Below are 14,665 nucleotides of genomic sequence, written 5' to 3' on the forward strand. Positions count from 1 at the left end.
CAGAGAGAGGGTGACGGAGAGAGGGAAGGAGGGAGAGCAATAGACAGAGGGAGGATGAGAAAGAGTTACATTCCTCTGGGCCATACACACTAGGGTAGGGCTCTGACACATTAAGAATGAAAAACAGCCACTTGAAGCTGTTTTGTTCTGTCATTGTGGTTTTTATCAGAGCATAGAATTTTGGAAGAAAATTGAAAGATCAACAAAAATCACTTCCTGATGTTTTAGCGTTATGCATTTTTATTTGGTCTGAGGGATGCACACCCACATGCGCATATATACTCCACGAGTGTAGTTTACTTCAGTCCCTAATCTTGTGTCTGTGTGTCGGCCTCAGGTTTGCCTGCTGAACCTGCCATGGAGGGCTTGTCCAGGGAGCGGGCGAGGGAGCGTGACCGAGGCAGGCCTCAGGAGAGGAGGCATCACTCTGCTGCTGGGGAGAAGCAGCGCTACTACTCCTGTGAGCGCTACGGAGGCAGGGAGCACTACCACACCAAATCAGCCGGCCCGAGCCGCTCCACCTCCCCTGGAGAGACCCATGACCTAGGCCTCTTCAAGCAGGTGAGTGGACCTGGAGCTTGTGGCTTTAGGGTGGGATGACAGTGCTGCTTCAGGGTGAGATGACAGTGCTGCTTCAGGCTGGGATGATAGTGCTGCTTCAGGGTGAGATGATAGTGCTGCTTCAGGGTGGGATGATAGTGCTGCTTCAGGGTGAGATGATAGTGCTGCTTCAGGGTGGGATGATAGTGCTGCTTCAGGGTGGGATGATAGTGCTGCTTCAGGGTGGGATGATAGTGCTGCTTCAGGGTGAGATGACAGTGCTGCTTCAGGGTGGGATGATAGTGCTGCTTCAGGGTGGGATGATAGTGCTGCTTCAGGGTGGGATGATAGTGCTGCTTCAGGGTGATGATAGTGCTGCTTCAGGGTGGGATGATAGTGCTGCTTCAGGGTGATAGTGCTGCTTCAGGGTGGGATGATGATGAGTGCTGCTTCAGGGTGGGATGATGATGGGAGTGCTGCTTCAGGGTGGGATGATAGTGCTGCTTCATGATAGTGCTGCTTCAGGGTGATGATGATGAGATGTGCTGCTTCAGGGTGGGATGATAGTGCTGCTGCTGCAGGGTGGGATAGTGCTGCTTCAGGGTGAGATGATAGTGCTGCTTCAGGGTGGGATGATAGTGCTGCTTCAGGGTGGGATGATAGTGCTGCTTCAGGGTGGGATGATAGTGCTGCTTCAGGCTGGGATGATAGTGCTGCTTCAGGGTGGGATGATAGTGCTGCTTCAGGGTGAGATGATAGTGGGATGATAGTGCTGCTTCAGGGTGAGATGATAGTGCTGCTTCAGGGTGGGATGATAGTGCTGCTTCAGGGTGGGATGATAGTGCTGCTTCAGGGTGGGATGATAGTGCTGCTTCAGGGTGGGATGATAGTGCTGCTTCAGGGTGGGATGATAGTGCTGCTTCAGGGTGGGATGATAGTGCTGCTTCAGGGTGGGATGATAGTGCTGCTTCAGGGTGGGATGATAGTGCTGCTTCAGGGTGGGATGATAGTGCTGCTTCAGGGTGGGATGATAGTGCTGCTTCAGGGTGAGATGATAGTGCTGCTTCAGGGTGAGATAGTGCTGCTTCAGGGTGGGATGATAGTGCTGGGTGAGATGATAGTGCTGCTTCAGGGTGGGATGATAGTGCTGCTTCAGGGTGGGATGATAGTGCTGCTTCAGGGTGAGATGATAGTGCTGCTTCAGGGTGAGATGATAGTGCTGCTTCAGGGTGGGATGATAGTGCTGCTTCAGGGTGGGATGATTCAGATTCGAGTGGCCAGTATGCCGTCCATCCCTGCCTCTCAACTACTCTCTGATTTGTTTGCTGTCTCTTGCAGAGTATCGGCATGGCTAAAGGCAGCCAAGTGGTCTTAACTTCAGCGTTCAGCACGACCTGCCGTGGGCGCAGACAGCTCCCCCAGACCCCCCTCACCCCCCGCCCCGCCGTGGCCTACAAGACCGCCAACTCCTCACCTGTGCAGTTTGGTGCCACGGGGCACAAGTCCAGTCTCAGCCGTGGCCTCTCGGAGCATAGCGCCCTGCTGGAGTCACCCGCCATGCCCGTCACCCACATCGGCTCAGACCCCAACCTGAGCCCCCAGTCGCGGGGTGCCCCTCCACGCAGCCTCCCTGAGGAGCCTGATGACTTCCAGGACGCTGTGAGCACCCATGGAGGGGGAGGTGGACGCTCCCCCAGGACCTCTGCCTCAGCTTCCCATGGGGCTACTGAGCCTTCCTCTGCACCTACCCCACAGGGCCGGGCTGGGGTCCCAAACGGGTACCACTTCACTCTGGGGGTCAACACCGGTTCGAGTTCCAGCACCAGAGGAACTGGGAGCTTCCAGGAGAAGGAAGAGGATGACTGGTGTTAGCGTAGCTTATATCCCCCTTCACATGTCTGAAAGCGTTTTAGCTTGAACGTTGATGAACTCGCTCATCTTTTGTACAGATTACAGTACAGTGTTGATAATATATAATATATGCCATTTAGCAGACACTTTTAGCCAAAGCATCTTACAGTCATGCGTGCATACATTGTATGTATGGGTGGTCCCAGGACTCAAACCCACAACCCTGGCATTGCAAGCACCATGCTCTACCAACTGAGCTACAGAGGACCACATGTCAGTTGATGTCAGTTCCTGCGTGCTCATAGGTGGCCAATGGAGACAGGTATATTCCAAGATGTGTTAAACATACAGAAAGTACTCTGAAAAGGAAAACCATTCTTAGGGATGTTTTCTCTTTTCTTGGCAAATGGCACTAAAGGACGAAGGACACCTGATATTACATTTTATCAATTCCATTCTTTCACTGAAATGAAAGCTTTGATGGTGTGCAGAGCACATGTGAAATCCCTGTGAATATTTAAAGCGCTGGTCAGTCAAATAGTTTTAATAGATGAAAAAAAAGCCTAAATGTCTTCCTACGGTCTTTGGAGGAAAACAACTAAGACTGTGAACTGTGTTTCTCTACAGCATTGACCAGATAAAAGCCTTTCTGTCCCCCTCTGTCCAGATCTAAAATGGGACTATGTTCTATTGCTGGCTAAAGGACAAAACACCATGCCTACGAACGGTTAAAAGCAGCAGGTGGCTGTCCTGTCGCCAGAATAACGGGCGCCATTTTCTATTAATTTCTACGCGATGAATCGCCCCTGCTAGTTGACACCCAGCTGGTGATCTACTGTGCATGGGCCGACGTTCGTTATGGTGTGTCTTGTCCTGTAGTGTGTCTGCTAGTACTGGAAGTAATATGAGTAGAACCAGGAGGAACAAGTGATGATAATGATGCACTACCACCCAATCCCTTCCCTCTGTGCAGAAAATCCTTTAGTATCTCTTTAACTATTTCTACACAAGAGCGTCGTTAGACTCCTGTTGGTACACTCTTAGAAATAAAGTTTCCAAAAGGGGTTTTCGGCCCTTAGGAGAACCCTTTTAGGTTCCCTGTTGAACTCTCTGTGAAAAGGGTTCTATACGGAACCCAAAAGGCTTCTACCTGAAATCAAAAGGGTTTTACCTGGAACCAAAAAGGGTTCTCCTATGAGAACAGACGTATAACCCTTTTAGGTTCTAGATAGCACATTGTTTTCTAAGAGTTTATTACCAGAATCATATATAGAGAGTTGAGCCAATGCACTTTTTGCCACTTTCTCCTCTATAGCCGTGGCTAATTGATAATTGGCGTTGTGCAGACTTGCATACACATCATTCCAAATGCTAATCAATAGAAATGTATGTTAAATTCGCTGCTCTTGTTTTGCTTGTTTACAGCGGGTCATTTCTTAGGGAACTGTCATAGGCGCTCTCGTATTGTTACATCACCAACATTTCAAGAATAGAGTTTTATATGGGTTCTAACATGGCGGCTGTTCTAAAACCTGGCCTAAGTCCCTCTTTCTATAACTCTGGGTATTACAGTAAGATGCATTACGGAGAGTATATGGTTAAGTATAGTATTGCTGCTGTTTTCCCATGTCACCTGTGACATGTCGAACTATTTCTGAACAACAACAAAAAACACAAAACACAGAAGGACCGAAGATTCGAATTGATTTTTTATGGAACTATAACATTAAATGGAATATCTTTTCATAATGTTCATTTTTTTGTAAGTTGTACCTAGAGTGCAAATGATATGAGTGTGGTTGGGTAGGTCAACTATTTTCTAACGTACTGCTCTAGTGGCTGAATACCAAGTGCCTATCATTAAATATATGTTATTATAGTTATAATGCAGCCTGACTTTTGTGATGTATCAACACTGGAGAGGGGAGGGTGGAACGTATGTTATAGGGTGTACGGTATAGGAGGTATACATAGTCACTGTTATGCATATGAGTAAAAATGTATATAATTGTAAAGCAAAGAGAGGTTTACTGAATTCAAGGAATACAGTAACGCTTTTTCGTTGGACCTCCAATGAGGAAAAGAATGCATCAACACGTTTTTTTTTGTAATGATTATGTAAAATAGAGTTATAAGTAGGTCAGAACTACAGATCTAAAGCAAGCAATGTAATGCATGCCAGGGTTTTGAACTTGTCGAAGTGGTGTTTACTTTGGCTTAAGGGTGTAGACAGAGCTTTTGCCTTTCTCTTCCAAAAATATACACTACTGCCAGAGTGGAAGGCAAAGTGGTTCCAATGCGAAAAAGTGCCATCTGTGATTCCCTCCAACCAGGAAAGTTTCACTTTACTTGTTCTTATTGATAGAAACAATATATTCAAGTATCATGTTTATAAACACTTGCCTCATATCTCTCATATATGAAGAGAAGTAGATTACATGTACAGTATGCTTATGAATCTTTGCCCATATCTCATGGGTTTGTTTTCTTCCAAATATATTTATCCTGAAGGCAGGGTCGTGTGAAGGCCTTCACTAACTGATACATAGCCTACAACTCTGTGTCTTCGCAGGTATTGAAGGGTTGCGTTGACAGTTGACTCTTTCAAGTAGGACTATGCAACAAGATGACACTTTTGAACTGACTCTCACTTGCCCTGTAACTTTACCCTCTGGGTTCTCCAGATTCAGGCTTTAGCACGATTCTGACCAAATTTCACTTTGGATATATTTACAAAGAGTTGTAAAAATGCAAATGTAGTATATAATGTACATTGAAAATGCATTGACAAAATGCACAATTATTAACAATTGAATTATGTCAAACAGGACATTTTGAGTTCAGCAAGTCTATTGCGTGTAGCCTGATACAACCACCCAGATGTAAACATGTGTTTGTTTTTATTGTACGGAATCAGAAATCACATTTATTTTGATCTATTTTGTTTTCTAGCGTCAGATGTATTGCGCAATCTATTTGATGGATCGTCAAAAGGTGAAGTACTAGACTTTGAATCGAAGACTTTACATTTGAACATGGCTATTTATAGGGGAAGGTACAGTAGCATTGTAGATTGCAAGACTCTTCCTTAGCCTCTAAAAGCCACTTTATGGTGCCCTAGTTGAGGAGAAAGCAGTGTGCACCCCTAGATCTGTGACCATATCCTTTATTTTTTTCAACCTCACCCAACCCACCCCAACCCCCCGTTAATTAGAGTGCCAATTTTAAAACCAGTTTGTCTCTGCATACCTCATCCAGATTTCCTGTGGCGATATTCCCTGGACATGTCATGTTTGCATGTTATGAAAAGTATGTGCATGTGCAAAAATAATAATATTTTTTTTATACAATCTATTCACTGGTTGTATTTTCTGAAGATCTTTAAATCATATGTTTTTGTTTCTGGAAAGACAAAAGAGCTTAAATATCAACATTTAAACAAAAGTATTGAACTATATTTGAGGAAGGATTATTTTCTGAGGTTCTGGAGCAACTGGGTCCTTTACTGTCGAATATGTTATATGACTGTCAATCCTACAGTCATGTATACCATTACATTTTGTATGAATTGAAGACCTTGAATAAAGATATACGAAAATGAATACAGAGAATGAGTTGGTGTATTTCTTGGTAATACTCACCTGCTTTATGGTGATATGTTTTGTTGTGGATATCTTTATTGTAAGAGTGGCATATAGGGGCTTGCTTTACACTCAAATATACACTACCTTTCATTAGTTTGGGGTCACTCTTTTTTTGAAAGAAAAGCACATTATTTTGTCCATTAAAATAACATCAAATTGATCAGAAATACAATGTAGACATTGTTAATGTTATAAATCACTATTGCAGCTGGAAATTTAAATTTTTAATAGAATATCTACATAGGCGTAAAGAGGCCTATAAAAATAAGCAATATACTGTAACTGCTTTCAAACAACAAACAATTCGTCCTCCCATGTCCATTCCTCCTTTCGCTGCACCTGCTTGTTACCACGCCGCTTGGTCCTGTTGTGGTGGGTGATTCTGTAACGGCTTTCTTCTGTTGAAGGAGGAGCGGACCAAAATGCAGCGTGGTATTTTTGAGACACGTTTAATAAAGAACGAGAAAACACAAACAATACAAAAACAACAAACGGAACGTGAAAACCTAAACAGTCCTATCTGGTGAAGACACAGAGACAGGAACAATCACCCACCAATACACTCAAAGAATATGGCTACCTAAATATGGTTCCCAATCAGAGACAACGATAATCACCTGACTCTGATTGAGAACGGCCTCAGGCAGCCATAGACTATGCTATACACCCTACACAACCCAAGAGGAAACAAACCACAAATAAACCCATGTCACACCCTGGCCTGACCCAATAAATGAAGATAAACATAATAAATATAGACCAGGGCGTGACATATACAGTGGGGCAAAAAAGTATTTAGTCAGCCACCAATTGTGCAAGTTCTCCCACTTAAAAAGATGAGAGGCCTGTAATTTTCATCAAAGGTACACTTCAACTATGACAGACAAAATTAGATTAAAAAAAACTTGTTATCAGTATAAAAGACACCTGTCCACAACCTCAAACAGTCACACTCCAAACTCCACTATTGACAAGACCAAAGAGCTGTCGAAGGACACCAGAAACAAAATTGTAGACCTGCACCAGGCTGGGAAGACTGAATCTGCAATAGGTAAGCAGCTTGGTTTGAAGAAATCAACTGTGGGAGCAATTATTAGGAAATGGAAAACATACAAGACCACTGATAATCTCCCTCGATCTGGGGCTCCACGCAAGATCTCAATCCCAGAACCACACTGGGGACCTAGTGAATGACCTGCAGAGAGCTGGGACCAAAGTAACAAAGCCTACCATCAGTAACACACTACGCCGCCAGGGACTCAAATCCTGCAGTGCCAGACGTGTCCCCCTGCTTAAGCCAGTACATGTCCAGGCCCGTCTGAAGTTTGCTTGAGAGCATTTGGACGATCCAGAAGAAGATTGGGAGAATGTCATATGGTCAGATGAAACCAAAATATAACTTTTTGGTAAAAACTCAACTCGTTGTGTTTGGAGGACAAAGAATGCTGAGTTGCATCCAAAGACACCATACCTACTGTGAAGCATGGGGGTGGAAACATCATGCTTTGGGGCTGTTTTTCTGCAAAGGGACCAGGACGACTGATCCGTGTAAAGGAAAGAATGAATGGGGCCATGTATCATGAGATTTTGAGTGAAAACCTCCTTCCATCAGCAAGGGCATTGAAGATGAAACGAGGCTGGGTCTTTCAGCATGACAATGATCCCAAACACACCGCCCGGGCAACGAAGGAGTGGCTTCGTAAGAAGCATTTCAAGGTCCTGGAGTGGCCTAGCCAGTCTCCAGATCTCAACCCCATAGAAAATCTTTGGAGGGAGTTGAAAGTCCGTGTTGCCCAGCAACAGCCCCAAAACATCACTGCTCTAGAGGAGATCTGCATGGAGGAATGGGCCAAAATACCAGCAACAGTGTGTGAAAACCTTGTGAAGACTTAGATAAAACGTTTGACCTCTGTCATTGCCAACAAAGGGTATATAACAAAGTATTGAGATAAACTTTTGTTATTGACCAAATACTTATTTTCCACCATAATTTGCAAATAAATTCATAAAAAATCCTACAATGTGATTTTATGGATAGTTTTTTCTCATTTTGTCTGTCATAGTTTAAGTGTACCTATGATGAAAATGACAGGCCTCTCTCATCTTTTTAAGTGGGAGAACTTGCACAATTGGTGGCTGACTAAATACTTTTTTGCCCCACTGTAACTGGCCTTCTTTAGACTAGTTGAGTATTTTAGTATGCCTCATTTTTGTCCTTGAGCCCCGACACGGGACAATTTCTTTCCTCGAGGCCCCCACAGTGGACAATTTAATTTGTTGAGGCCCCGTTATTATCCCGATAATAATCATTGCCCCCCTCCCACCAAAAAAAGTTTGACAGGCCCTCTGGGCTAAAAATGGACCAGCCCATGCCAGATGGCCAGTCTGCCCCTGACCGGTCCCCAATACAACTTGAATATCCTGCCTGAAATACTTGCCTGGAGAGGGGAGCTGTCTCCCACTAGCCTAGTCTGTCACATGCGTGATGCAGAGGTGTGCGGACCTTAGAGGGTTTCATTGGCTTGGATCGCGAGGGTGGGCGGGGAGCTGTGGTGTATTTGCGCGCGATCTCTTCTTGAATGAGAGAAGGTGGAGAGGTTGCCACAGATGCTTTTAGAGAGAGATATTCAAAACAATTCAGCTAATGTTATATTCATGAAATATACATATTTGTCTCAGAACTTAAGTGATTTTGCCTTCAGTGATTTATAAGTGAGAGGTTTTGAGTGAAAGGGAAACCTTTGACTTTACCAAAAATGCGTAGCACCGTTGGATGTTTCCGCCTCCCCATCCCATCAACCTGAGGACGCATTTATTTACCAGTAATACATTGTTCGGCGTTAATTGATTTAAACAGTTTAGGACTTTCTGATCTTGAAGGAAAATGTTGTTCTGGGTGGTAAAGTGGACATGTTGTCTACTAGTGCTCTTCAAAATCAGCGCTGCCTCCGTTGACGCTGGACGCACAGACTCTCCTGGCGAGTCAGGGTCGGGGATGCTACCAACAGGTGAGGAAGGTCATGTCGTTTGCCGAAATAATGTGTGGATACATTTGATGAGTGAATGTATCTTTAAGCCATGTAGCTATGACGTCGATGTGCTTTTGAAATGTCCCTCGCAGTAGTGCTGCAAAGTCAACTTAGACTGTCACCTAGCCAGCCTACTGTTTGCCATAATACATTGATTTCACAATTATTCAATTATTCAAGGAACGATATTGAGTGGACTCTACATTCTTGTCATATAACTTCTGGGCCTCATTGAGCCGCTAATGTTTAATTACATTTTTCTAAGGGGGAATAAGTGCTTCTTCTTTATCTTATCTTCTTTGTCAGATTTGTCACGTCACATTTGTATTCTTTCTGGGAACAATTATATTGAAGTAACCCCTAGTTATTTCACTCTGAATTATTTATAAAATGTACTCTTTTCTGAAACATCCCTTAAGGTCATCATATGTATTTAAGTAGACTTGGATGCTATCATCAGCTATGTTTATGTGCCACCTCCAGCACAGCATGCTCTTTAGAGCCAGAGCAGATTTGAGCACACTCTGATAATGTGCCATAATCATTGGCAAGATGAATTAACCCTCCTTGGACTGATTTCCTGGCTGTCCAGTTTGAACCTTATTAGGTTACATTCTGCATGGGAACTTCTTGCAGACAACTCCATTATCAGTCCTATTCATTACCGTTAGCCAGGAGGCTGTCCAAAAAGAGTCTCGAATTGTTCGTTGTCAACCATCCTCCCCCTGGTACCCAACCCCTTATCTCATCTTGTCTTTTGTGCCAACTCTCTCTTGAAACGGGCGCTTAGCTTTATCCTCCGTTTTAAGAGCTCTTGGCACATGGTGAAATCAAGACACTTGTCAACAGTCACAGCAATGAAGGGGGTTGACAACCTCCCTTGAAGACTCAACACAAAGCACAGTGAAGTAAGTGCTTTCCAACACTCGTTCAGTATGATGAGGTACACACTGTTTAAACATCACAGACAAATGAGGATTGCGTTCGAACACAGTTCAAAGTTGTCTGTCTCGACATTTTGTCCATATGCACACTGGCATAGCTTTGTGATACTGTAGCTCTTGAATTGCTCTCACAGGTATTACCATACGTCTAACGATGCCGTAAGGTCAGAGGATCTGAGTAGTACTGTGTTATCGGAGCACTGGGGATCAGAGCTCATCTCCAGCTGTGCTCCCGAAAGCTGTTGAAATATGCAACAATATCAGTGACAGTACTATCATTTTCAGTGACAGAACTATTTTCCAAATATACTATTATCACATTTCCTCAGATATCTTTAGGTCTGTTTTGTATTTGTATTTATTATAGATCCCCGTTCGTTCCTGCCAAGGCAGCAGCTACTCTTTCTGGGGTCCAGCAAAAATTAAGGCAGTTCTACATTTTTTAAAACATTACACTACATTTCTAACAGATGCCAGAACATATTCAGTTGCCACATAAGGGACCAAAAATAGTTGTCTGAAAAGACAAGACCAAGCTAAAGACTCGAATTAGACTGTTAAAGTGACAGACAAATCCTGGGGTGATGTTGACTGAATCCAGCCCCAAGTTCGGTGTCGAATGTTTTTACGGAATGTTTTGAGAGGGGTCCCTGGAGTCGTTGTGGATGGCAGAGCGCAAACTCTTTCTTTAAACAGTGCAGATTTTCATGGAATAGGCCGGTGATTATGTTAAGATAATAGTCCTCTAGGCAGCCATGTAAATGAGCCTTGTGAGGTGGTCAGTCATTGATTTAGATTGTATTACTATTATACTCTGTAGTAAAATTAGCTTGGCTCACCTGGGGGCTTTGTTAATTCTGTTGATACTAAGAATGATGACCAGTATCAGAGAAGGCCTAAACATAGTTGAGCTCAATAACCTAATAACCTAATAAGTTTATCCCACCGGGTGGGAGCTGAGGGGTTATTGTCATAGCCTTTTGACATAGCAAAAGTGACTAAACCCACAGCAATGCGTTAAGGCTGACGGTGACCTCATACAGTATAGCTGTCTGCACTGTAATTGCGCTGGGTGTGGTGGACTTTGGTGCCAACAACACCTTTGAGACTTTGCTATAGTGTCCCAGCATCCCCAGCAGGTACCCTCCATGATCTATCATATAAGAATCACTCAACGGGTGCATATTTGAACTCTCTCCAACTGTGCGCATTACATACTGCACAATTGCAGCCTTTCAGCAGTGGTTGATAAAACGGCTTCATTTTTTTCAGCAGCTTTTGTATTAAAGTTCCTACAGTGGTGATTTGTCTGTTTGACTTGAGTGCCAGCCCTGGTTTGGCATGACAGAGTAGACGAGAGCAAAGAGGAGCAGTGTCGTCGCTCAATCTAAGGAATGAGCTATCGAAAATAGCTTGTTATCTCTGATATTACTCTGGATCTCTGTCCAGCCAGTTTCAAGCTGTGATATCTGAGTCCTCGTCGTGTTTGGAATACTAGCACCCTTGCCCCATTACTTTGAACTTCAGAGATGTGGATCATAAAAGCATACTGCAATTCTCAGAATGTAGAACATCTGTTGTCGAGCAAGTTGAAAATAGATGAGTTTGTATTCACTCAGTCAATATTTTTTATTCTGTACAAGCTTCCTTCTTTTCACTCTGTCAATTGGGTTACTATTGTGGAGTAACTACAATGTTGTTGATCCATCATCAGTTTTCTCCTATCACAGCCATTAAACTCTGTAACTGTCTTAAAGTCACCATTGGCCTCATGGTAAAATCCCTGAGGGGTTTACTTCCTCTCTGGTAACTGAGTTAGGAATGACGCTTGTATCTTTGTGCTCAAAGGGATATTCAATGTCCAAGTTTTTTATTTTTACCCATCTACCAATAGGAGCCCTTCTTTGCGAGGCATTGGAAAACGTCCCTCGTCATTGTGGTTGAATATGTGTTTGAAATTCACTGCTCGGCTGAGGGACCTTAAAGATTTGGGTAACACACCAGCATTATAACAAGTTACTACACAGTCATAACCTGTCATAATATGGTCATAACACTGTCATGATACATATACAGTATTTAGACCTGTTATGACATATATTGCATTATTTTATGGCTGTTTAAGAGTGTAAGCCAATCTGGCTTATATGATTATGATGGTCATAATGCTTCTTACAGTGTCATAATGTGTATTTTCTTAGTCCAAGTAAAGTGACACAGGATGTATATAATGCTTCGAGACATAAAGTCTATTTTCTACAAGTTATTTATGATTGAAGAAAACCGTGAGCGTAAAGGATTCATCACAACAACAAAGGAAAGGAAACCTCTTGGCAGGAAAAAATACATTTAAGTAAATGTGGATTTTGACACACCCTTATATAAGTGTCATAACCAGCCATAAAATAACGCAAAATATGTCTCAACAGGTGTAAATATGTGGGTTATGACAGTGTTATAAACATATTATGACAGGTTATGACAAGTTGTGTCAACTGTTATGACATTATGACATGGTTGTGACTGTGTTATGACGCTTGGTGTCGAGTAAAGTGTTACCAATAATTGTATGTGTGGGGTACAGAGATGTGGTAGTCATTCAAAAATCATGTTAGAAATCTCTTAACGATCGGACACCTTTTTTCCATTTTTGCCTAAAATGACATACCAAAATCTAACTGCCTGGAGCTCAGGACCTTAAGCAATGATATGCATATTCTTGATACCATTTGAAAAGAAACACTTTGAAGTTTGTGGAAATATGAAATAAATGTAACACATATAGATCTGGTAAAAGATAATACAAACAAAAAAACATGTGTTTTCTATATATATATATATTCATCATCTTTGAAATGCAAGAGAAAGGCCATAATAGAATCTAGGAGTCTAGGCACAATTTAGATTTTGGCCACTAGATGGCAGCAGTGGGTGTGTAAAGTCTCAGATTAAACCAGTGAAGCATTGCAATACTGCACAATATTTTCTATCAAGTCTGCCCAAATGTGCTGATACAAAATACAAAATCTAAGTTTACACACTTCCAGGAATGTCATACATGATGTATCATTAGTTTATACACTAACTTTCACACATCTAGATGGCCGGACGGGGTGGGTGTGGAGCCAGAGACAGCAGTGGGTTCAAACTGTAGAACCCAGTTCCTACATTTGAATATAAAAATGGATTTTATCAAACAAAACTATGCCACATTTTTATCTCTGGGACCCCTAGGATGAAAAATCAGAGCATGATTAATTAATGTAAGTATATTATTTACCTTCAGAGGTGAATGTATCAAACCAGTTACATTTTTTGTTGTTGTGCGCTCTCCTCTAACAATAGCACGGTATTCTTTCACTGTAATAGCTACTGTAAATTGGGCAGTGCAGTTAGATGAACAGGAATGTAATCTTTCTGCCCGTATCAGACATGTCTATGTCCTGGAAAGTTTGTTGTTACTTACAACGTTATTCTAGTCACATTAGCACACGTTAGTCACAACCGTCACAGTACAAGGACACCGATCCTACGGGATCTTTCAGAGGTTAAACACTATTATTGCACACAGAGTGAGTCCATGCAGTTCATTATGTGACTTGTTAAGCATGTTTTTATGGTAGCCATAACAAAGGGGTTGAATACTTATTGACTTAAGACATTTAAGCTTTTGATTTGTTATTCATTTGCAAATGTTTTGAAAAACATAATTCCACTTTTACATGATGGGGTATTGTGTGTAGAAAAATCTATTTTAAATTCAGGCTGTAACACAACAAAATGTGAAAACAAGTCAAGGAGTGTGAATACTTTCTGAAAGCATTGTAAGTACCTGTTCCTCAATGAGGAGGATATTGTTTATTTTTCTCTTGCAGTCTCATCCAGTCTGCGTGCTCACAACACTTATCTAGCACATTGTCATCTCCCTGTCGCCCCCAGACAACCAGTTCAGAGGAACAGTACCAACCATGTCTGCTGGCAGGTTGAGCTCATGATGTCATTGTCAGTATAATGCCAGATCCATAACCATGCATCTGCATCCAATGAAACGCGATCCAAGCTGCGGCTCTGTTGAGAGTGTGTCTGGAGCATATTACCAGCTGAGCCAGGCAGAGGCACACACAATGTGGCACGCACACCTAACTCCCTCCACCAGCGGTCCAGTCTCGGCTGTGAACCGGGTCGTGAACAGAATCAGGAGTCGTCCAATGGGCACAAGCCATATGCTGGACCAGAACCTGGGCCATTATCTTTCTACATGAGAAATAGAAACAGATTGTAGATTGTGTGGGTTGATACTGTACAGAGTAGTCATTTGTTCAGATGGTTGGTGTGCTACAGGAGAATCAGAGGGTGTACCACAGGGTTTGGTGCTGAGGCCAGTATACAGTATGTTTGTGGTGTTTTTGTTCAACCTGTTTTGCAAAGCATTAGCTACAGCCTTGCCTGGCCTCAGTGGGCAATTTGAAAAGGTAGGGTGTCTATCTCTGTCTATCAGTTAAACAGAGTTATTCGTTTTACACGCTCCATAATCAATGTGCAGCCCACAAAACACATGCCAGGCTGTAACAAAATAGAGGTGAGTAATGTGTTAAGGGTTATGTAATGAACCTGACATGCTGCAATTGTGTCCATTTATCCCTTGTAATACATTCTT

The 14,665-nt window shown here is 42.7% G+C and overlaps 2 protein-coding genes across 2 annotated transcripts in view; both read left to right on the forward strand.

Annotated features, from left to right (window-relative positions):
• cacna1bb (calcium channel, voltage-dependent, N type, alpha 1B subunit, b) overlaps positions 1-5,991 on the forward strand; it is a 244,990-nt gene extending 238,999 nt beyond the window's left edge. The window contains exons 52-53 of the mRNA XM_064972460.1: positions 338-561; positions 1,879-5,991. Coding sequence (XP_064828532.1) covers positions 338-561; positions 1,879-2,412 — 758 coding nt within the window. The 3' untranslated portion in view covers positions 2,413-5,991. The remainder of the gene's footprint in view (positions 1-337; positions 562-1,878) is intronic.
• A 2,634-nt stretch (positions 5,992-8,625) lies between these two features.
• LOC135543820 (collagen alpha-2(XI) chain-like) overlaps positions 8,626-14,665 on the forward strand; it is a 116,016-nt gene continuing 109,976 nt past the window's right edge. Inside the window, exon 1 of the mRNA XM_064971150.1 lies at positions 8,626-9,043. Within this exon, the coding sequence (XP_064827222.1) occupies positions 8,920-9,043 (124 nt within the window). The 5' untranslated portion in view covers positions 8,626-8,919. The remainder of the gene's footprint in view (positions 9,044-14,665) is intronic.

The sequence above is a fragment of the Oncorhynchus masou genome, chromosome 8, assembly GCF_036934945.1.
Source record: "Oncorhynchus masou masou isolate Uvic2021 chromosome 8, UVic_Omas_1.1, whole genome shotgun sequence".
Lineage (NCBI taxonomy): Eukaryota > Metazoa > Chordata > Actinopteri > Salmoniformes > Salmonidae > Oncorhynchus > Oncorhynchus masou.